The sequence below is a fragment of the Salmo salar genome, chromosome 09 (assembly GCF_965601325.2).
Source record: "Salmo salar chromosome 09, fSalSal1, whole genome shotgun sequence".
Taxonomy (NCBI): domain Eukaryota; kingdom Metazoa; phylum Chordata; class Actinopteri; order Salmoniformes; family Salmonidae; genus Salmo; species Salmo salar.
Window position 1 is genome coordinate 40170581 of NC_138299.1, and position 23011 is coordinate 40193591.

Sequence of the window (23011 nt, forward strand, 5' to 3'; positions counted from 1 at the left end):
GGCTGATTTCTTTTGATTTTCCCATGATGTCAAGCAAAGAGGCACTGAGTTTGAAGGTAGGCCTTGAAATACATCCACAGGTACACCTCCAATTGACTCAAATGATGTCAATTAGCCTATCAGAAGCTTCTAAAGCCATGACATAATTTTCTGGAATTTTCCAAGCTGTTTAAAGGCACAGTCAACTTAGTGTATGTAAACTTCTGACCCACTGGAATTGTAATGCAGTGAATTATAAGTGAAAAAAATCTGTCTGTAAACAATTGTTGGAAAAATTACTTGTGTCATGCACAAAGTAGATGTCCTAACCGACTTGCCAAAACTATAGTTTGTTAAAACAAAATTTGTGGAGTGGTTGGAAAATGAGTTTTAATGACTCCAACCTAAGTGTATGTAAACTTCCGACTTCAACTGTATATATACAGTACAAATCAAAGGTTTGGACACACTTACTCATTCAAGGGTTTTTCTTTATTTTTACTATCTTCTACATTGTAGAATAATAGTGAAGACATCAAAACTATGAAGTAACACATATGGAATCATGTAGTATCCAAAAAAGTGTTAAACAAATCAAAATATATTTTATATTTGAGATTCTTCAAAGTAGCCACCCTTTGGCTTGATGACAGCTTTGCACACACTTGGCATTCTCTCAGCCAGTTTCATGAGGAATGTTTTTCCAGTCTTGAAGGAGTTCCCACATATGCTTAGCAGTTGTTGGCTGCTTTTCCTTCACTCGGCGGTCCAACTCATACCAGACCATCTCAATTGGCACAACTCCGATATGTATTTTTTTTCTAAGTTGCCGAAATGCCACATGCGTTCATTTATATTATTAGTACATTTATATTATTAGTACATTTGTAACAACCTAACTGTTACGAAACTTCTATTCGATCACATAAGCCTTACGTAGCAAATGAGTTATTGCATTTTTTGTTGACCAAATTCGACACTCTCTTTGACCTCCATACAAAGATTCCTCACTTCGTGGGTTTATTTTCGTGGACAGATTTTGGGCGGAGTAAAACCTCTCGCTTCGCCTCTTCCTCTCTGTTCCTAGCCACTGCCTCCAATAATGGTACAGCCCCCTCCAAGTGGATACGCCCTAAGTGCATACTGATTGGTTCCTCTGGTGGCCGATTTGCATTATCTACCGGTGATTGGAGCGTCTGCACGTTGCACGGGCTTGGATGCTGTGATCGGAGGTTGAGAAGCCTGGATTCTGCTCGCTGTCTACCCGCAAGTGTTTGTCTCATTCAGCGGATTGGTGCTGTTGTAGGCAATCAGAAAGTAACCAAAAAGGCGTTTTGGAGCCGTAGGCCGGTAGGAGAGGTATGTGGAACGAGATTGTGATATGTAGCCTTAGCATACAGTTATGTACTAAGAATAAATTGAATAAGCTTTGACTTGGGGACCCAGACTCTGCTCTGTGCGGGTGTAGCCAATGGATCGGCCCTAGACAACGATGCTTGCTTTATGTGGATACTTTGTTTCTCATTCTGACTGGCTGAATGTCTAGTGTCTGCTACCCGGCTTACTGACTGCTTCTTGTATATTTCTGATTCTGCCTTCCTAATTCCTTTCATGCCATCATTAGCTTTTTTGGGGTAGTCGAAATTATAACATAATAGGCTACCGGTAGACAGCATATGGAACTCCGGCAGGGAACGTAAGCGCTATAGCTAGCTATCAAATTGCACATGCTATGAATTTGGCCCATCGATTTCTAGGTTCCAAGTACAACATTATATTTTAGACTGTGGGATGGAAGAGAGTATTTATTAATATAGGGTGTTCCGTTATTATGGGAGGGAGGGTTTTGGAAGCAGTTTTCTGCGTCGGTTTGGAACATTATGTGTCCTGAAGGCCGATGTTTCTTTGTGTCAATGTATGATGTTCGATGTATTATTGTTGATGTATGATTTATAATATTAAATTAATATTCTGTCCATATTTGCTATATACTATAATCTAAGGTCCAGCCTTTAACATGTGATTTAACGTCGGAATTGCTATAATTTAGGGTTGTATCAATCTGTAACGTTTCAAACTCCATGACCAATTGTCCAAAGACGTATCCACGTTGGCTACTGTAATTTCTATGTTTGTGATAATTTTGTGAAATATCCTATAAACACTATTTGTGAAAGACTTAGGTCCGACAATACATTAGTCTAGTCTACACAAGACGACCTGCTGGTACTGTTATTATTTCTGCAGTAGCCTAATTATTTGTGCTCCACCCAGAAATGTGTATTTTTTTTAAAAAGTAGCCTGTATGTGTTTCTATTCTACCCGTGGAAGGCATATTGTTGTAACTTCATTCGTTCATTAATTATACATCATAAAACACTCAGTAAGATGTGGGTCAACCAGTAGAAGTGATGGATAACAAATGGTTGATGCATGTTCCCTCCCTCCCATATTTCAATGTGACGTTTTAGACATCAGCTGTTTGCCTTTAAAATTGGCCTAGATTTGCATCTGAGCATGCATGATCAAGATGTCATCTAGTCAACATTTTTATATAGATAATCTCAGCTCTCCATCTAGAGCTATGAGGAGAGAGAGCATGTGGTAAACCTGCCAGCTGCCGCACCCTCACACCCACACACGTAGGCATGGTGCACAGTCTGCACACGCCCTCACTGTGCATGGAGAACACATACACTCCCACACCCACCACGTCTCACACCATGCACACCCACGAGGGGGGAGTCCCCTGGGGATATGTATCATATTATTCCAATACATTCTATTGAATTGGAAAATGTGACTATCTTAACGTTCTGATGAGATAATATATCCCTCTATGTCCTGCACCACAGTATACCTGCACCACAGTATACCTGCACCACAGTACACCTATACAGTTGAAGTTGGAAATGTACATACATTTTAGCCAAATACATTTCAACTCAGCTTTTCACAATTCCTGACATTTAATCCTAGTAAAAATTCCCTGTCTTACATCACTTAGGATCACCACTTTATTTTAAGAATGTGAAATGTCAGAATAATAGTAGAGAGAATGATTTATTTCAGCTTTTATTTCTTTCATCACACTACCAGTGGGTCAGAAGTTTACATGCACTCAATTAGTATTTGGTAGCATTGCCTTTAAATTGTTTAAATTGGGTCAAACTTTTCAGGTAGCCTTCCACAAGCTTCCCACAATAAGTTGGGTAACTTTTGTCCCATTCCTCCTGACAGAGCTGGTGTAACTGAGTCATGTTTGTAGGCCTCCTTGCTCGCACATGCTTTTTCAGTTCTGCCCACAAATTTTCTATGGAATTGAGGTCAGGGTTTTGTGATGGCCACTCCAATACCTTGTCATTGTTGTCCTTAAGCCATTTTGCCACAACTTTGGAAGTATGCTTGGGGTCATTGTCCATTTGGAAGACCCATTTGCGACCAAGCTTTAACTTCCTGACTGATGTCTTGAGATGTTGCTTCAATATATCCACATAATTTTCCAGCCTCATGATGCCATCTATTTTTTTTAAGTGCACCAGTCCCTCCTGCAGCAAAGCACCCCCACAACATGATGCTGCCACCCCCGTGCTTAACGGTTGGGATGGTGTTCTTCAGCTTGCAAGCGTCCCCTATTTTTGTTTCATCAGACCAGAGGACATTTCTCCAAAAAGTACGATCTTTGTCCCCATGTGCAGTTGCAAACCGGATGTCTGGCTTTTTTTATGGTGGATTTGGAGTAGTGGCTTCTTCCTTGCTGAGTGGCCTTTCAGGTTATGTTGATATAGGACTTGTTTTACTGTGGATATAGATACTTTTGTACCTGTTTCCTCCAGCATCTTCTCAAGGTCCTTTGCTGTTCTGGGATTGATTTGCACTTTTCGCACCAAAGTACGTTCATCTCTAGGAGACAGAATGCGTCTCCTTCCTGAGCCGTATGACGGCTGCGTGGTCCCATGGTGTTTATACTTGCTTACTATTGTTTGTACAGATGAACGTGGTACCTTCAGGCATTTGGAAATTGCACCCAAGGATGAACCAGACTTGTGGAGGTCTACAAGTCTTGGCTTATTTCTTTTGATTTTCCCATGATGTCAAGCAAAGAGGCACTGAGTTTGAAGGTAGGCCTTGAAATACATCCAGAGGTACACCTCCAATAGGCTAATTGACATCATTTGAGTCAATCAGAAGTAGAGGTCGACCGATCATGATTTTTCAACGCCGATACCGATTATTGGGGGACCAAAAAAAGTCGATACCGATTAATCGGCCGATTTTTATTCATTTGTAATAATGACAATTACAACAATACTGAATGAACACTTATTTTAACTTAATATAATACATCAATAAAATCAATTTAGCCTCAAATAAATAATGAAACCTGTTCAATTTGGTTTAAATAATGCTAAAACAAAGTGTTGGAGAAGAAAGTAAAAGTGCAATATGTGCCATGTAAGAAAGCTATCATTTGAGTTCCTTGCTCAGAACTTGAGAACATATGAAAGCTGGTGGTTCCTTTTAACATGAGTCTTCAATATTCCCAGGTAAGAAGTTTTAGGTTGTAGTTATTATAGGAATTATAGGACTATTTCTCTCTATACGATTTGTATTTCATATACCATTGACTATTGGATGTTCTTGTAGGCACTTTAGTATTGCCAGTGTAAGAGTATAGCTTCCGTCCCTCTCCTCGCTCCTACTTGGTCTCGAACCAGGAACACATCGACAACAGCCACCCTCGAAGTAGCGTTACCCATGCAGAGCAAGGGGAACAACTACTCCAAATCTCAGAGCGAGTGATGTTTGAAACGCTATTAGCGCGCACCCGCTAACTAGCTAGCCATTTCACATCGGTTACACCAGCCTAATCTTGGGAGTTGATAGGCTTGAAGTCATAAACAGCACAATGCTTGAAGCACAGCGACGAGCTGCTGGCAAAACGCACGAAAGTGCTGTTTGAATGAATGCTTACGAGCCTGCTGCTGCCTACCACCGCTCAGTCAGACTGCTCTATCAAATCATAGACTTAATTATAACATAATAACACACAGAAATATGAGCCTTTGGTCATTAATATGGTCGACTCCGGAAACTATCATCTTGAAAACAAAACGTTTTTCCTTTCAGTGAAATACGGAACCGTTCCGTATTTTATCTAACGGGTGGCATCCCCAAGTCTAAATATTCCTGTTACATTGCACAACCTTCAATGTTATGTCATAGTTATATAAAATTCTGGCAAATTAGTTCGCAACGAGCCAGGCGGCCCAACCTGTTGCATATACCCTGACTCTGCGTGCAATGAACGCAAAATGACCATTTCACCTGGTTAATATTGCCTGCTTACCTGGATTTCTTTTAGCTAAATATGCAGGTTTAAAAATATATACTTCTGTATATTGATTTTAAGAAAGGGATTGATGTGTATGGTTAGGTACAGTCGTGCAACGATTGTGCTTTTTTTGCAAATGCGCTTTTGTTAAATCATCCCCCGTTTGGCGACGTCGGCTGTCTTTGTTAGGAAGAAATAGTCTTCACACAGTTTGCAACGAGCCAGGCGGCCCAAACTGCTGCATATACCCTGACTCTGTTTGCAAGAGAAGTGACACATTTTCCCTTGTTAAAATAAATTCATGTTAGCAGGCAATATTAACAAAATATGCAGGTTTAAAAATATATACTTGTGTATTGATTTTAAGAAAGGCATTGATGTTTATGGTTGGAGCAACGTGTACCTAAGCGATTATATGCAACGCAGGACAGGCTAGATAAACTAGTAATATCATCAACCATGTGTAGTTAACTAGTGATAATGATTGATTGATTTGTTTTTTATAAGATAAGTTTAATGCTAGCTAGCAACTTACCTTGGCTTCTTACTGCATTCGCGTAACAGGCAGGCTCCTCGTGGAGTGCAATGTAAAGCAGGTGGTTAGAGCGTTGGACTAGTTAACCGTAAGGTTGCAAGATTGAATCCCCGAGCTGACAAGGTAAAAATCTGTCGTTCTGCCCCTGAACAAGGCAGTTAAGCCCCGTTCCTAGGCCGTCATTGAAAATAAGAATGTGTTCTTAATTGACTTGCCTAGTTAAATAAAGGTCTAAAAAAAAAAAAAAATCGGTGTCTATAAATACCGATTTCCGATTGTTATGAAAAGTTTAAATCGGCCCTAATTAATCGGCCATTCCGATTAATCGGTCGACCTCTAATCAGAAGCCTCTAAAGCCATGACTTCATTTTCTGGAATTTTCCAAGCTGTTTAAAGGCACAGTCAACTTAGTGAATGCAAATGTCTGACCCACTGGAATTGTGATACAGTGAATTCTAAGTGAAAAAATCTGTCTAAACAATTGTTAGAAAAAGGACTTGTGTCATGCACAAAGTAGATGTCCTAACCGACTTGCCAAAACTATAGTTTGTTAACAAGAAATTTGTGGAGTGGTTGAAAAACAAGGTTTAATGACCCCAACCTAAGTGTATGTAAACTTCCAACTTCAACTGTATGTACAGGTTCATGTGTGGTTTTAGAATAGTACATAAAATAATGTAATTCTGTGATGGACAGAAACCAGGTGTGTGTGTGTGTTTTTGTCCAGACAGACAGCTGAGGGTTATTGGTCATACTCCGTGACCGACAGACAGACAGCTAAGGGGTGTTTGGTCATACTCCGTGACCGACAGACAGACAGCTGAGGGGTTATTGGTCATACTCCGTGACAGACAGACAGACAGCTGAGGGGTTATTGGTTATACTCCGTGACCGACAGACAGACAGCTGAGGGGTTATTGGTTATACTCCGTGACAGACAGACAGCTGAGGGGTTATTGGTCATACTCCGTGACAGACAGACAGCTAAGGGGTGTTTGGTCATACTCCGTGACAGACAGACAGACAGCTAAGGGGTGTTTGGTCATACTCCGTGACAGACACAGACAGCTAAGGGGCGTTTGGTCATACTCCGTGACAGACAGACAGCTGAGGGGTTATTGGTCATACTCCGTGACAGACACAGCCTCCGAGTCAAGCCTGCTAGTTGATGTCACTGCAGCCTGGCCAGGCCAAGCTGAGAACACAATATTTATTGTGTTATAACTTGTTTTAGAACACAGCGATTCATTTGTGTTCTTCAATGGGTCCCTCCCTCCTCATCTGAATGTAATGCCAATGACTGTCAGTAGTACCACAGCTTGTATATACCAAGTTGTAGTGTTGTGGTATTGCTGGTCAGGAAACTAATACCATTCTCCATGAGAGTGAAAAGTGATTTCTCGTCTGCGTGTCTCTCTTTCAGAGAAAATATGCAGAGGTAAAATCAACTTTTTTTTTTTTCTACAATATTAATTTTGGGACTGTAACTCCCTGCACCACAAGTGAGAAAAGTGCTAACCCTTCACTTCTCTCTTCCAGAGCCATCATGTCTTCCAGTTCAGCGACAACCAGGATCCTGATCAAGGGTGGCAAGGTGGGTGTGTTGACTTTGTTGTGGTTATTGATGGTGGTGGTGAAGATCCAAGTGGGATTGAAACATTGTCTGTTCATCTAAAATAAATCACTGGGGAGTATTGCAGAGTTGCAGATATTACCCGTTTCATTTATTCTTTTTTTTCTTCTGCCCATCACCTGATTCTGTCCAGCACCTGATTCATGCATATTTTTTCCACCAGGTGGTGAACGATGATGTGACGCAGGAGGCAGACGTCTACATTGAGAACGGCATCATCATGCAGGTGGGGGAGGGGCTGATGATCCCGGGAGGGGCCAAGGTGATTGACGCTTCTGGGAAACTGGTCCTCCCCGGGGGGATCGACACCAGTGTGCACCTCCAGCAGACTTTCATGAATGCTACCACAGTGGACGACTACTACAGCGGCACCAAGGTATCTGTTGGCTGTATGGTCTTCAGGATTCCTGTCTGTGAGGTTGAGAGAAAAAAACACTGCTGTAGGCATTACCCTCAATAACCCAGTGTTGTAGGCATTGCCCTCAATAACCCAGTGTTGTAGGCATTGCCCTCAATAACCCAGTGTTGTAGGCATTGCCCTCAATAACCCAGTGTTGTAGGCATTGCCCTCAATAACCCAGTGTTGTAGGCATTGCCCTCAATAACCCAGTGTTGTAGGCATTGCCCTCAATAACCCAGTGTTGTAGGCATTGCCCTCAATAACCCAGTGTTGTAGGCATTGCCCTCAATAACCCAGTGTTGTAGGCGTTGCCCTCAATAACCCAGTGTTGTAGGCGTTGCCCTCAGTAACCCGGTGCTGTGGGCGTTACCCTCAATAACAGTGTGGTGGGCATTACCCTCAATATATAAGGGCACAAGACGAGACCCAGATGCAGACACAGGAGGCAGATGGTTAGAGTCCAAGATGCTTATTAACAATCCAAAAGGGTAGGCAAGCGAATGGTCATGGACAGGTAAAAGGTCAAAACCAGTTCAGAGTTCCAGAGGTACAGAATAGCAGGCAGGCTCGAGGTCAGGGCAGGCAGAATAGTCAGGCAGGCGGGAATGGAGTCCAGGAAAAACAGGCAAAAGTCAAATCCGGGAGGACTAGTAAAAGAGAATAGAAAAGCAGGCGCACGGGAAAAACGCGCTGGTTGACTTGAACAGACAAGACAAACTGGCACAGAGAGACAGGAAACACAGGGATAAATACACTGGGGAAAATAAGAGACACCTGGAGGGGGTGGAGACAATCACAAGGACAGGTGAAACAGATCAGGGCGTGACACAATAACCCAGTGTGGTATACATTACCCTCAATAACCCAGTGCTGTAGGCATTACCCTCAATAACCCAGTGCTGTAGGCATTACCCTCAATAACCCAGTGCTGTAGGCATTACCCTCAATAACCCAGTGCTGTATGTATTACCCTAAATAACCCAGTGCTGTATGTATTACCCTCAATAACCCAGTGCTGTAGGTATTACCCTCAATAACCCAGTGCTGTAGGTATTACCCTCAATAACCCAGTGCTGTAGGTATTACCCTCAATAACCCAGGGCTGTAGGCATTACCCTCAATAACCCAGTGTGGTATGCATTAACCTCAATAACCCAGTGCTGTAGGCATTAACCTCAATAACCCAGTGCTGTAGGCATTAACCTCAATAACCCAGTGCTGTAGGCATTAACCTCAATAACCCAGTGTGGTAGGCATTAACCTCAATAACCCAGTGCTGCAGGCATTAACCTCAATAACCCAGTGCTGCATGTATTACCCTCAATAACCCAGTGCGGCAGGCATTACCCTCAATAACCCAGTGCGGCAGGCATTACCCTCAATAACCCAGTGCTGTAGGCATTACCCTCAATAACCCAGTGCTGTAGGCATTACCCTCAATAGCCCAGTGCGGTGGGCATTACCCTCAATAGCTGTTGAGGGTAATAACCCAGTGCAGCTGTTGGCTGCACTGGGTTATTGAGGGTAATGCCAGAGGGCCTCGCGTCTGAGTCTGGTTCCTCTCCAGGTTTCTTCCTCTAGGGAGATGTTTTTTTCTACTGTGCTGCTGCTTGCTCTTTGGGGATTAAGGCATGGCTACTTGTTGTAAAAAAAGGCTGTATCAAACAACTTTGATTCATTGACAAAAAGGACAAGTGCTTTAGGACTGGCATTACGCTCTCTATCTCTCTCTGTATTTTGGTAGAAACCTGCAGCAAGGTTGAACTAGCAATGCCAAATACTCAGTTACAACAATGACATTCCCAGTGGAAAGAACAGGTTGTAATGACGTCATTATTACAATGCCCTCTGGGAATTTGGCAATATACTATACTAATAGGTCATTGCAATGATGAACTGTCAAATGTAATGGTAGCAACTATTGTTAGAGAAGGCAATATATGGTTTTGTACAGCAACGAGAGTCAATACGGTGTTGTGGGAAGACAGAGATATTGTTACCATGCATCAATTGATAATGATAATTGACCCAGCCTTATGGGAAACGAACAACCTTCTGTCAGACATATTCCACCTCACTGTAACCCACTGGACCACCATGTGCCACAATGGCAACTAAATAAACTAATCTTTCCAGTGTGCCTTGCAGCGTGAGAAAATAACTTAAGATTTTGTGTGGAGACAGACTCCTGAATCCCAAGTCGACCCTTAGTCCCTCATTTCCTCATCCCTACACACTCCTGGAGATCTGGATAGAAGGCCAAAATCCCACTCAACCTCTCAGAAGGCAAATTGAAGTAATTACCATATTGCCAATAAATTACCAATTCTCTTTGATCTCCAGAAATAGCTAGGGGTTGATTAGGGATTCAGGGAGAGAGTAAGAAATATTCAGAGAACTCCTATTAAACCGGGCGTGGTTATGACTCAGATGCTGCATTTATTTAGACAGACATAGTGGATGCATCATTCTGCTGACTCAAGTTAGATATGATACATTATTCTCTGTTCTGAGTCATTTTTATTTTATTATATAACTCTCTTCCCCATCAATGATTTATATAAACGATGTAGCTGGAAGCTGTCGCAGGTTGTGCTGACTCCTGATGCAGTCAAACAGCAGCGGACTGAACAGGCCGGAAAGAATTTCATTCTATTCCATTCTATTCTGTATTATTCTTTTCCATTCTATTCCATTCTATTCTGTATTATTCTTTTCATTCTATTCCATTCTATTCTGTATTATTCTTTTCATTCTATTCCATTCTATTCTGTATTATTCTTTTCCATTCTATTCCATTCTATTCTGTATTATTCTTTTCATTCTATTCCATTCTATTCTGTATTATTCTTTTCATTCTATTCCATTCTATTCTGTATTATTCTTTTCCATTCTATTCTGTATTATTCTTTTCCATTTTATTCTGTTCTATTCAACAATGTTGTATTCTGTTTTCTATTCTGTTCAATTATATTCTATCAGTGCACTGAAGGGAGAGCTGGAGGGAGAGGGATAAAGGGAGAGGGAGAGTGAGAAACAGCGAGAGAGATACAGAGAGGAAAACCAGACAGAGCGACTATTTTAACTATTTCATATTATTATAAAATATGTTTTTATTACAATTTATATTGTATACATTTGTTGCTATGGCAATATTGACTCAATGTCTTTCATGCCAATGAAACAGCTTAAATCTGAATTTTAGAGAGACCGAGAGAGATGGAGACAGACAGATGAGGGAAAGAGAGAGCGAGAGATACAGAGAGAGAGGTGGGGCTGGGGAAGCAAGCAGACTGAGACTGGGGCTATCCCAGATCACTTCAGGGCATGGATGACTCATCCATCATTATCCTCAACCACCCAGAGATTAAACACAGTGTCTGAGAGCATAGCTGTGTTTTCGACCAGAAACTAGCCAAGGATATGTTATCATTCTTCTAATCTGGGGTTGGCAGACCCTAAGCCCCCTCCGTCAATCGACCGTAGCTGCTGCTGTGCTGCCTGGCTAGACTACCAAGACAAATGCAGATCGGTTTCTGTTTCCATGGCTACCATGGGCCTGCTGCAAAGACTGCTGAAAAAACCTTTTCCCTCAGGTCATTTTGCTTGAAGACAATAGTTTTCAAACACACTACACTAGACACACTTAAAACCCTTACCGGACACTCCTCCACTCTCTCTAGGGTCAGCTGACTCAAAGATGCTATTTGGAGGATATACTTAGCGTCACAGTAACAGACTCGGTTGGTGTTTTAAAGGATTTAATATAGTAGGTATTTTGTTGTTTTACTTCAGTATCAACCTGGTTTTAGAACGATTTAGAACACATTTTATTAGTCACATGGGCTGAATAATACAGGTGTAGACCTTACAGTGAAATGTTTACTTACGAGTCCCTAACCAACAATGCAGTTACAAAAATGCAGAGAAGAAATAAAAGTAACAAGTAATTAAAGAGCAGCGTTAAAATAACAATAGCGACATTATATACAGGGGCGTACCGGTACAGAGTCAATATGCGCGGGCACCGGTTAGTTGAGGTAATATGTACATGTAGGTAGAGTTATTAAAGTGACTATGCATAGATGATGACAACAGTGAGTAGCAGCGGTGTAAAGGGGGGGGAGCAATGCAAGTAGTCTGGGTATCCATTTTATTAGGTGTTCAAGAGTCTTATGGCTTGGGTGTAGAAGCTGTTAGGTTTTGTCGTGCCCTCTTCACAACTGTCTTGGTGTGCTTGGACCATGTTAGTTTGTTGGTGACGTGGACACCAAGGAATTTGAAGCTCTCAACCTGCTCCACTACATCCCCGTTGATGAGAATGGGGGCGTGCTCGGTTCTCTTTTTCTTTTAGTCCACAATCATCTCCTTTGTCTTGATCACAATGATGGAAAGGCTGTTGTCCTGGCACCACATGGCCAGGTCTCTGACCTCCTCCCTATAGGCTGTCTCGTCGTTGTCGGTGATCAGGCCTACCACTGTTGTGTCATCGGCAAACTTAATGATGGTGTTGGAGTCATGCCTGGCCGGGAACAGGGAGTACAGGAGGGGACTGAGCACGCACCCCTGAGGGGCCCCTATGTTGAGGATATGCGTGGCGGATGTGTTGTTACCTACCCTCACTACCTGGGGGCATCCCGTCAGGAAGTCCAGGATCCAGTAGCCGAGGGAGGTGTTTAGTCCCAGGGTCCTAAGCGTATCGATGAGCTATGAGGGCACTATGGTGTTGAACGCTGAGCTGTAGTCAATGAATAGCGTTCTCATATAGGTGTTCCTTTTGTCCAGGTGGGAAAGGGCAGTGTGGAGTGCAATAGAGATTGCATCAGCTGTGGATCTGTTGGGGCAGTATGCAAATTGGAGTGGGTCTAGGGTTTCTGGGATACTGGTGTTGATGTGAGCCATGACCAGCCTTTCGAAGCACTTCATGGCTACAGACGTGAGTGCTATGGGTCGGTAGTCATTTAGGCAGGTTACCTTAGTGTTCTTGGGCACAGGCACTATGGTGGTCTGCTTAAAACATGTTGGTATTACAGACTCCGACAGGGAGACGTTGAAAATGTCAGTGAAGACACTTGCCAGTTGGTTAGCGTATGCTCGCAGTACACGTCCTGGTAATCCGTCTGGCCCTGCGGCCTTGTGAATGTTGACCTGTTTAAAGGTCTTACTCACATTGGCTGCTGAGAGTGCAGATTTATGACCCTGCTCAAAAAAATAAAGGGAACACTTAAACAACACAATGTAACTCCAAGTCAATCACACTTCTGTGAAATCAAACGGTCCACTTCGGAAGCAACACTGATTGACAATAAATTTCACATGCTGTTGTGCAAATGGAATAGACAACAGGTGGAAATTATATGCAATTAGCAAGACACCCCCAATAAAGGAGTGGTTCTGCAGGTGGTGACCACAGACCACTTCTCAGTTCCTATGCTTCCTGGCTGATGTTTTGGTCACTTTTGAATGCTGGCGGTGCTTTCACTCTAGTGGTAGCATGAGACGGAGTCTACAACCCACACAAGTGGCTCAGGTAGTGCAGCTCATCCAGGATGGCACATCAATGTGAGCTGTGGCAAGAAGGTTTGCTGTGTCTGTCAGCGTAGTGTCCAGAGCATGGAGGCGCTACCAGGAGTCAGGCCAGTACATCAGGAGACGTGGAGGAGGCCGTAGGAGGGCAACAACCCAGCAGCAGGACCGCTACCTCCGCCTTTGTGCAAGGAGGAGCAGGAGGAGCACTGCAAAATGACCTTCAGCAGGCCACAAATGTGCTTGTGTCTGCTCAAACGGTCAGAAACGGACTCTATGAGGGCCCGACGTCCACAGGTGGGGGTTGTGCTTACAGCCCAACACTGTGCAGGACGTTTGGCATTTGCCAGAGAACACCAAGATTGGCAAATTCGCCACTGGCGCCCTGTGCTCTTCACAGATGAAAGCAGGTTCACACTGAGCTCATGTGACAGACGTGACAGAGTCTGGAGACGCCGTGGAGAACGTTCTGCTGCCTGCAACATCCTCCAGCATGACCGGTTTGGCGGTGGGTCAGTCATGGTGTGGGGTGGCATTTCTTTGGGGGGCCGCACAGCCCTCCATGTGCTCGCCAGAGGTAGCCTGACTGCCATTAGGTACTGAGATGAGATCCTCAGACCCCTTGTGAGACCATATGCTGGTGCGGTTGGCCCTGGGTTCCTCCTAATGCAAGACAATGCTAGACCTCATGTGGCTGGAGTGTGTCAGCAGTTCCTGCAAGAGGATGGCATTGATGCTATGGACTGGCCCGCCCATTCCCCAGACCTGAATCCAATTGAGCACATCTGGGACATCATGTCTCGCTCCATGCACCACAGACTGTCCAGGAGTTGGCGGATGCTTTAGTCCAGGTCTGGGAGGAGATCCCTCAGGAGACCATCCGCCACCTCATCAGGAGCATGCCCAGGCATTGTAGGGAGGTCATACAGGCACGTGGAGGCCACACACACTACTGAGCCTCATTTTGACTTGTTTTAAGGACATTACATCAAAGTTGGATCAGCCTGTAGTGTGGTTTTCCACTTTAATTTTGAGTGTGACTCCAAATCCAGACCTCCATGGGTTGATAAATTGGATTTCCATTGATTATTTTTGTGTGATTTTTGTTGTCAGCACATTCAACTATGTAAAGAAAAAAGTATTTAATAAGATTATTTCATTCATTCAAATCTAGGATGTGTTATTTTAGTGTTCCCTTTATTGTTTTGAGCAGTGTACATTAGTTAGCTCACTGACCATCATTAATTACTATAATACCTCTTCATTAGACCCCCCTGGTTTGGGTTACCTCCCTGTCCACTTCCCTGCTTCTAATCTAGTTACTGGTAGATGTATGGGTTTTCCATGTCTGTGTTCCAAATGGCACCCTAGTTCCTATATAGAGCACTGCTTTTGACCAGGGTCCATAGGTGGTCCGAAGTACACGGAATAGGGTGCCATTTGGGGTGCAGACTATAACATCCACCCAGCAAATAAACGTTAAGGCCAACTTTAAGGGTAATTGACACTGTTGATTCATTTCAAAGCTGGGGCAACAGTGACATGTTCATTCTGTCTTGCTCTAAATGTATAGAGAATAATCAATGCATGCAATTACTTACTAACTAGATGTGACAAGGTTACGAGGCCTTAGAGGGCATGTGTGTGTCCTCTACTACAACATATACTGCCCTGTGCCTTATGGGTGACAACGTTTCCACTACTTAGGTCCCATCACCTTTTTATAAAGACCTGCTCAAATACATTGAATGTGTGTATGTCATCTTTTTCTATTCCGTCTACAGGCAGCCCTGGCTGGAGGGACCACCATGGTTATAGGACATGTGTTACCAGAGAAGAACGAATCTCTGCTGGAAGCCTATGAGAAGACCCGCTCCCAGGCTGACAGTAAAGCCTGCTGCGATTACGCCCTGCATATGGGGGTCACCTGGTGGGGGCCAAAGGTAACTGTCGTACTCCATTAATAACTGGAGTTCGGTGGTATTATACGCTTTTCCCCATTTTACTGAGCTAAGATGAACCAAACAGAGCCGATCTTCACTACACTGGCCTGATTACACATCCACAAGTTGCTGGATCTGTGCTGGAAAATGCATTATGAAAGGAAGATATCCAAGCCAGCACAGTACATATTCGGGTAGACACGATAATGTGAAAGGTGTGACTCCTGACTGTGTTCATCTTGTACAGGTGAACTCTAAACTCTAACCCCTGACCTGTAGGTGGGAACTGAAATGGAGAGCCTAGTGAGAAATAAAGGGATCAACTCTAACCTCTACCTTCTAACCCCTGACCTGTAGGTGCGAGCTGAGATGGAGAGCCTGGTGAGAGATAAAGGCATCAACTCGTTCCAGATGTTCATGGCCTATAAGGACCTGTTCATGCTGAGGGACTCTGAGCTCTTCCAGGCCCTACAGAACTGTAAGGACATCGGGGCCGTGGCCCGCGTACTCGCTGAGAACGGAGAGCTGGTGGCCGAGGTGGGTCAGAGACTCTGGTTCAATATGTAGTTCCATATCACTGACTTTTCTTCCATCGTATCTTTGAATAGAAAGAAATGATCTGTAATGATTCAGATTCTAAAAACTTATCTCAATGAGGCAAGTCATTTGCAGCAACCACAATACATACAAACATAATCACATTTTTTACAAACATCAACATCAGAATATCAAAGGCAAGTAGGCTGGATAAGTGCAATTTCATATGAGTTGTGTTGTGAGAACTGGTGGCAGAGCAGAGGTGAGACAGAGACCATAGAGCTAGCATTACTAGAACGGACATTCAACGTTACGTGATGGATGGGCCTGCGGACATATTTAGTGTACTCTCTATTTCTATGGGTGATGCAACACATACACCAGGATTCATGACATCATCCTGTGGGTTTTCTAGGGCGCCAAGGAGGCATTGGACCTTGGCATCAGCGGCCCTGAGGGCATCGAGATCAGCAGACCAGAGGAGGTAAGACCAATCAAATGTATTTTATAAAGCCCTTTTTACATTAGCAGTTGTCACAAAGTGCTTTCCAGATACCCAGCCTAAAACCCCAAAGAGCAAGCAATGCAGAGGCAGAAGACGTTCTCTTTACTCTTGTAGCCTGTACTCATATCCGACCACATACTCCCTTGTCTTTCTTTCAGTGCTTCATAGACATCGATGGAATACATTTCTATTATGGATATCAGCCCTTCGTAATATTGCAATGACCCTAGCGTTATGGATATCAGCCCTTCGTAATATTGCAATGACCCTAGCGTTATGGATATCAGCCCTTCGTAATATTGCAATGACCCTAGCGTTATGGATATCAGCCCTTCGTAATATTGCAATGACCTTTTGAGCAGCGCCTTATGCTACTCACCACAATATTCTGTTTCTTCTGTCTCACAGCTGGAGGCAGAGGCCACCCATCGTGCGATAACCATCGCCAATAGGGTGAGTGTGTGTTGTGTCAAGTTGTTGCATTTTCTATATCATCAAGCACATCAGCACAGTGGTACACCACATGACCAAAAGTATGTGGACACCTGCTCATCGGAACATCTCATTCCAAAATCATGGGTATTAATATGGAGTTGGTCCCCCCCTTTGCTGCTATAACAGGCTTTGCAATAGATGTTGGAACATTGCCGTGGGGACTTGCTTCCATTCAGCCACAAGAACATTAGTGAGGTCGGGCACTGATGGGGTTGAGTTCAGGGCTCTGTGCTGGCCAGTCAAGTTCTTCCACACCGATCTCGACAAACCATTTCTATATGGACCTCGCTTTGTACACAGGGGCATTGTCATTCTGAAACAGAAAAGGGCCTACCCCAAACTGTTGCCACAAAGTTGGAAGCACAGAATCGACTAGAATGTCATTGTATGCTGTAGTGTTAAGATTTCCCTTCACTGGAACTAAGGGGTCTAGCCCGAACCATAAACAGCTCCAGACCATTATTCCTCTTTTACCAAACTTTACAGTTGGCACTATGCATTGGGGCAGGTAGCGTTCTCCTGGCATCCGCCAAACCAAGATTGGTCCGTCGGACTGACAGATGGTGAAGCGGGATTCATCACTCCAGAGAACGCATTTCCAGTGCTCCAGAGTCCAATGGCTGCGAGCTTTAAACCACTCCAGCCGACGTTTGGCATTGCGCATGGTGATCTTAGGCTTGTATGCGGCTGCTCGGCCATGGAAACCCATTTCATGAAGCCCCCGACAAACCGTTCTTGTACTGATGCTGCTTCCAGAGGCAGTTTGGAACTCTGTAGTCAGTGTTACAACCGAGGACAGACTATTTTTACACGCTTCAGCACTCGGTCCTGTTCTGTGTGTGGTGCTTGTGTGGTGTACCACTTCGCGGCGGAGCTGTTGTTGCTCCTAGATGTTTCACGATGAAAGTCACTGAGCTCTTCAGTAAGGCCATTCTACTGCCAATGTTTGTCTATGGAGATTGCATGGCTGTGTGCTCGATTTTATACACCTGTCAACAAACGGGTGTGGCTGAAATAGCCTAATCCACTAATTTGAAGGGGTGTCCACATACTTTTGTGTATATATAGTGTAACTGATTGGGAAATACCCTGCCATATTAAGGGCAATGGTTTTTCTGGTGAAAGCAAAGGAAACTCTCTAAGACATGTTGTCTCTCTCTCTCTCTCTCTCTCTGTCATTCTCCTTCAGGCCCACTGCCCTATCTACCTTGTCAACGTGTCCAGCATGTCAGCAGGAAATGTGCTCGCCACAGCCAAGATGCAGGGTAAGGCATATCCTGTCCTACCTGTCCTGTCCTGTCCTACCTGTCCTGTTCTGTCCTACCCTATTCTGTTCTGTTCTGTTCTGTCCTGTCAGATCATAGATTTCCTGTCGTTTGTTACCCTCTGCTGGCTTGGTCTGATCTGGTCTTCACTACAAATTATTTTGGAACCCCTGTCTGTCTTGTACAGTAACTGGCCAATACTACATTCTACACACTACACATGACTATCTATGGCTCTGTAGGAACCCATTTTACTGATCTGTCTGTAGGTAAAGTAGTCCATGGGGAGACCACCACGGCCCACGCAGTGCTGAACGGTCTGCAGTACTACCACCAGGACTGGGCCCATGCTGCAGCCTACGTCACAGTGCCTCCTCTACGCCTGGACCCCAATACACCAAACTACCTGATGAGTCTACTGGGGAAGTAAGAGGGGAACATTTCCTTTTGTAATCTGCTAAACGTGTTTAATGTTTGAGCCGACATCCGCAGCATTTTCATCTAATGTGATGTCCCTGAACGTCGGGAATTGTTTTAAATTCCATCGCTGTGCACAGATCGTAAATCTACGTTGGATTGAATCCAGGCACCAGTCTGTTGGGGTTCAGTGGTATAATCCAGGCACCAGTCTGTTGGCGTTCAGTGGTATAATCCAGGCACCAGTCTGTTGGCGTTCAGTGGTATAATCCAGGCACCAGTCTGTTGGGGTTCAGTGGTATAATCCAGGCACCACTCTGTTGGCGTTCAGTGGTATAATCCAGGCACCAGTCTGTTGGCGTTCAGTGGTATAATCCAGGCACCAGTCTGTTGGCGTTCAGTGGTATAATCCAGGCACCAGTCTGTTGGCGTTCAGTGGTATAATCCAGGCACCAGTCTGTTGGCGTTCAGTGGTATAATCCAGGCACCAGTCTGTTGGCGTTCAGTGGTATAATCCAGGCACCAGTCTGTTGGCGTTCAGTGGTATAATCCAGGCACCAGTCTGTTGGCGTTCAGTGGTATAATCCAGGCACCAGTCTGTTGGCGTTCAGTGGTATAATCCAGGCACCAGTCTGTTGGGGTTCAGTGGTATAATCCAGGCACCAGTCTGTTGGCGTTCAGTGGTATAATCCAGGCACCAGTCTGTTGGGGTTCAGTGGTATAATCCAGGCACCAGTCTGTTGGCGTTCAGTGGTATAATCCAGGCACCACTCTGTTGGCGTTCAGTGGTATAATCCAGGCACCAGTCTGTTGGCGTTCAGTGGTATAATCCAGGCACCACTCTGTTGGCGTTCAGTGGTATAATCCAGGCACCAGTCTGTTGGCGTTCAGTGGTATAATCCAGGCACCACTCTGTTGGCGTTCAGTGGTATAATCCAGGCACCAGTCTGTTGGCGTTCAGTGGTATAATCCAGGCACCAGTCTGTTGGCGTTCAGTGGTATAATCCAGGCACCACTCTGTTGGCGTTCAGTGATAATATCATGTTTCAACTCAATTTCCCTCCTGACTCGTCCTCTCCTCCTTCTCTCTGGTCTTTAACAGTGACACTCTGAACATTGTGTTATCAAAGTTAATGAAATGATTTTGTGTGTGTGTGTGTTTCCCCTGACCTATCATCTCCTCCCTCTCTTGTCTACTGCAGTGACACTCTGAACGTAGTGGTGTCTGACCACCGTCCCTTTACCACCAAACAGAAGGCTATGGGCAAGGATGACTTCACAAAGATCCCCCATGGAGTCCCAGGCATCCAGGACCGCATGAGTGTCATCTGGGAGAGAGGAGTGGTAGGCAACGATATAAATAGTATTATAGTATCTCTGTCTAGGTAACGATATAAATAGTATTATAGTATCTCTGTCTAGGCAACGATATAAATAGTATTATAGTATCTCTGTCTAGTAATGATTTAAATACTATTATAGTATCTGTGCTCTACGACCAGATGGCTAAAAACATGACAAACAGTATGTATCTCTATGTATGAAGGCAAAGCTCTACGGCTGGATAGAAAGAAAACAAAGATTAGATCTGCTATTGTTGTTGCTGTAACTAATTTGTACCATGGTGCAGACAAATGTATCTGTTGCAATATTTGTTGTGCATGGTCCATGATAAACACATATGCTGTTTGATTCTAGGGGTAAACATATTGATAACAGAATTTCCCTCTCCCTCTGACATGGAACATTTTCATCCCCTGCTAATCTAGGTTGGAGGCAAGATGGATGAGAACCGTTTTGTTGCGGTGACCAGCTCCAATGCAGCTAAGATCTACAACCTTTACCCCAGGAAGGGTAGGATCATCCCAGGGGCTGATGCTGACGTGGTGGTCTGGGACCCAGAAGGGACCAAGTATGTAACGCTAGCCACTCACTCCCTCCCTTCTCACTACTACCGCTACATGAACCCTTTACCCCCCCTGGGGGAGGTTGTTACCCCCCCTGGGGTGGGGGAGGTTGAGGTTTTCCTTTGATAGTGCAATAAATGTGATGAATGCACACTTTAACAGACTTTAAAAGGTAATTTACATGTGTCCCGACATGAATGTGATCCCTGTGAATGTCGGGGGAAAAAGCCTTTATAAGGCACATTGTCGGCTGTCTGGTGCGTTGGGCTACAACGCGCCTTGCATTGAATTCGGCCTTACAGTAACAGTGAGTGAATAAATGTTCTGCCCATGATCCATGCGAGAATTTATCCTACAATGCTGGTGTTACTAGCGTTTTTCCCGACTGAGCCACACAAGACCAATAACAGTAGTAGGTGTGAAGAAGACATGTTTCTCTGTTTCCAGGACCATCTCTGTGGACAACCAGGTGCAGGGTGGAGACTACAACCTGTACGAGAGTCTCCGTTGCCATGGTGTCCCCCTGGTTACCATCAGCCGTGGCCGTCTGGTCTATGAGAACGGAGTGTTCACGTGTTCTGAGGGCTCTGGGAAGTTCTATCCTCTCAGGACCTTCCCAGACTACCTCTATAAAAAGATGGTGCAGCGGGAGAAGGTACTGTACAAAGTTATCAACAGGATGTGGATTTTAAAATGTTAATTTACAGCAGACAAAATGTGACCTTTAAATGGCATAAACTCTCCATACCTGCTTCAGATTGTCTTGATTGTCATCAAGTGTTATGTGTTTTACTGTCTATAACCAGAGACTAATTATCCTGTGTGTCTGTGTGCATCCGTGCACGTGTGTGTCTGTCTCTGCCTGTGTGTCTGCCTCTCTGCCTGTGTGTCTGTGTGTCTGCCTCTCTCTGACTCTCCTCAGTGTCAGGCCCTGAAGGCGGTGGAGCGTGAGCCGTACGAAGGAGACGTAGCAGTGATGCATTCTGGGAAGAAGGACTGTGGACCGTGTGACGGGGACACTCCAACACGACCACACACCAAGCACGGAGGACAGAGAGACCTGCATGAGTCTAGCTTCAGCCTCTCTGGTAACACACACTGCATCACTTTGCAAATTGGGATTTTATCATTTGCATCCCTGTCTCTAAGGCGTAGAGAACTTTATTAATCACCAGCTATGATACAGTGTCTACTCTGTCTCATGAACAATTAGCTCATTTTTGCTAACCTGACAGATTGTAATTTCTTGTTATCTATCAATCTCCAGGTTCCCAGATCGATGATAAAACCCCAAAGAGATCTTCTGCGAGGATTCTGGCCCCCCCAGGTGGTCGATCCAGTGGAATCTGGTAACTGTGTGGAAGACTAGCGAGTTCTAGAACCAAACGGTTACCATAGTTCTCAATTACAATGAAGAATGGAACCAGGGCCAACCAAGACAACTGCTTGTTACGTTCACCCAGAAAGCATAAAAAGAAAAACATAATTCACATTTTATTTGAAAAACGAACGCACGTAGTATTTAGTGTATATATGATGACAGTCTGAATAACATTTTATATGACATTTTAATATTGGGATATCTGCCTGTATGGTTGAAACCTGAACCATATTGGGCTTAACTTTAAAAAAAGAAGGGAAAAAAGGGTTTTAAAATTAGACAAATTTCAACTAAATTTGCACAGCAGCTAACATAAGTTGCTATTTGACTGTATTGGATAAATGGATGTATGTTAAAGTACTGTAAGTCATTATACACTAATGGTTTTAGGAGGTTGGGGGGGGGGTTGAGTTGATCGTTGGTTTATTTCTCTGTAACTTGTATCATGTACTACTTAGCTGCCTTTTCCTTACATTATTTGATGTGTAACAAACAACTTTTTCTACCAATACAGAATCTTCATGAATAAATATGATTAGTTATTTATTATTACACACGATCTCAAAGCACTTGACATGAAATTCCGTGGATATCTCATAACGTGGATATCTCATCATTTTGTGTGAAACACCTATTTTCTGTTCGGTTTCATTCACGATTACGTTTGTCTGTTGACTAAAACGCAAATGCAAGCTGATACTTTTAAATGTGATTTAAATGTTTTATGTTACAATGTTATTGAGAATATGTCATTCCCCTTTAGGGCACTGTAAAATTATAATCATGAGTCCTGAGAAACTGAGGATGACAGCCTAATTACTTTGACCTAAGTAAGTGCAGAGTTCTAATAGCTTCTATATTCCTGTTTACATTTTAATATAGTAGCACTCTCTTCCTTTCTGGTCATCTCATCTCCCATCAATATGAATGAACCTATGCTGTGTTTACTGTATGTTGTGGCATAGAACACTGATTTTACTCAAATTTAGCAGCATTCTTTGTGTAATAAGTGGTGATATTCCTTTACTTTTCTCTGTCTGCAAGCTCCACTCTGAAATGCCTTTTTTCTCACCAGCGAAGTCTCTCATTATCCACATATACAGTTAATGTATAGAGATAATAGGACGTAAACGTGTATCATTGTGATTCCTCT

The 23011-nt window shown here is 43.8% G+C and overlaps 1 protein-coding gene across 2 annotated transcripts; it reads left to right on the forward strand.

Annotated features, from left to right (window-relative positions):
• The first annotated feature begins 1260 nt into the window (after window positions 1-1260).
• On the forward strand, window positions 1261-22110 carry dpyl5 (Dihydropyrimidinase-related protein 5). 2 transcript variants are annotated; one of them, NM_001141781.1, is given in 14 exon segments: window positions 1261-1338; window positions 7389-7443; window positions 7646-7858; window positions 15193-15351; window positions 15709-15888; window positions 16304-16372; window positions 16802-16846; window positions 18078-18153; window positions 18423-18579; window positions 19773-19914; window positions 20340-20482; window positions 20925-21132; window positions 21400-21565; window positions 21745-22110. In NM_001141781.1, coding segments are annotated over 13 exon segments (1692 nt in total). In that variant the 5' UTR covers window positions 1261-1338; window positions 7389-7395; the 3' UTR covers window positions 21831-22110.
• The last annotated feature ends 901 nt before the right edge of the window (window positions 22111-23011 follow it).

Coding starts and splice junctions, on each gene's coding strand:
- dpyl5 (XM_014211359.3), top strand. CDS start 7,229: ATGAGAGTGAAAAGTGATTTCTCGTCTGCGTGTCTCTCTTTCAGAGAA. Junction 16,847..18,077: donor CGATAACCATCGCCAATAGG/GTGAGTGTGTGT, acceptor ATTCTCCTTCAG/GCCCACTGCCCTATCTACCT. Junction 18,580..19,772: donor CTGATGAGTCTACTGGGGAA/GTAAGAGGGGAA, acceptor TGTCTACTGCAG/TGACACTCTGAACGTAGTGG.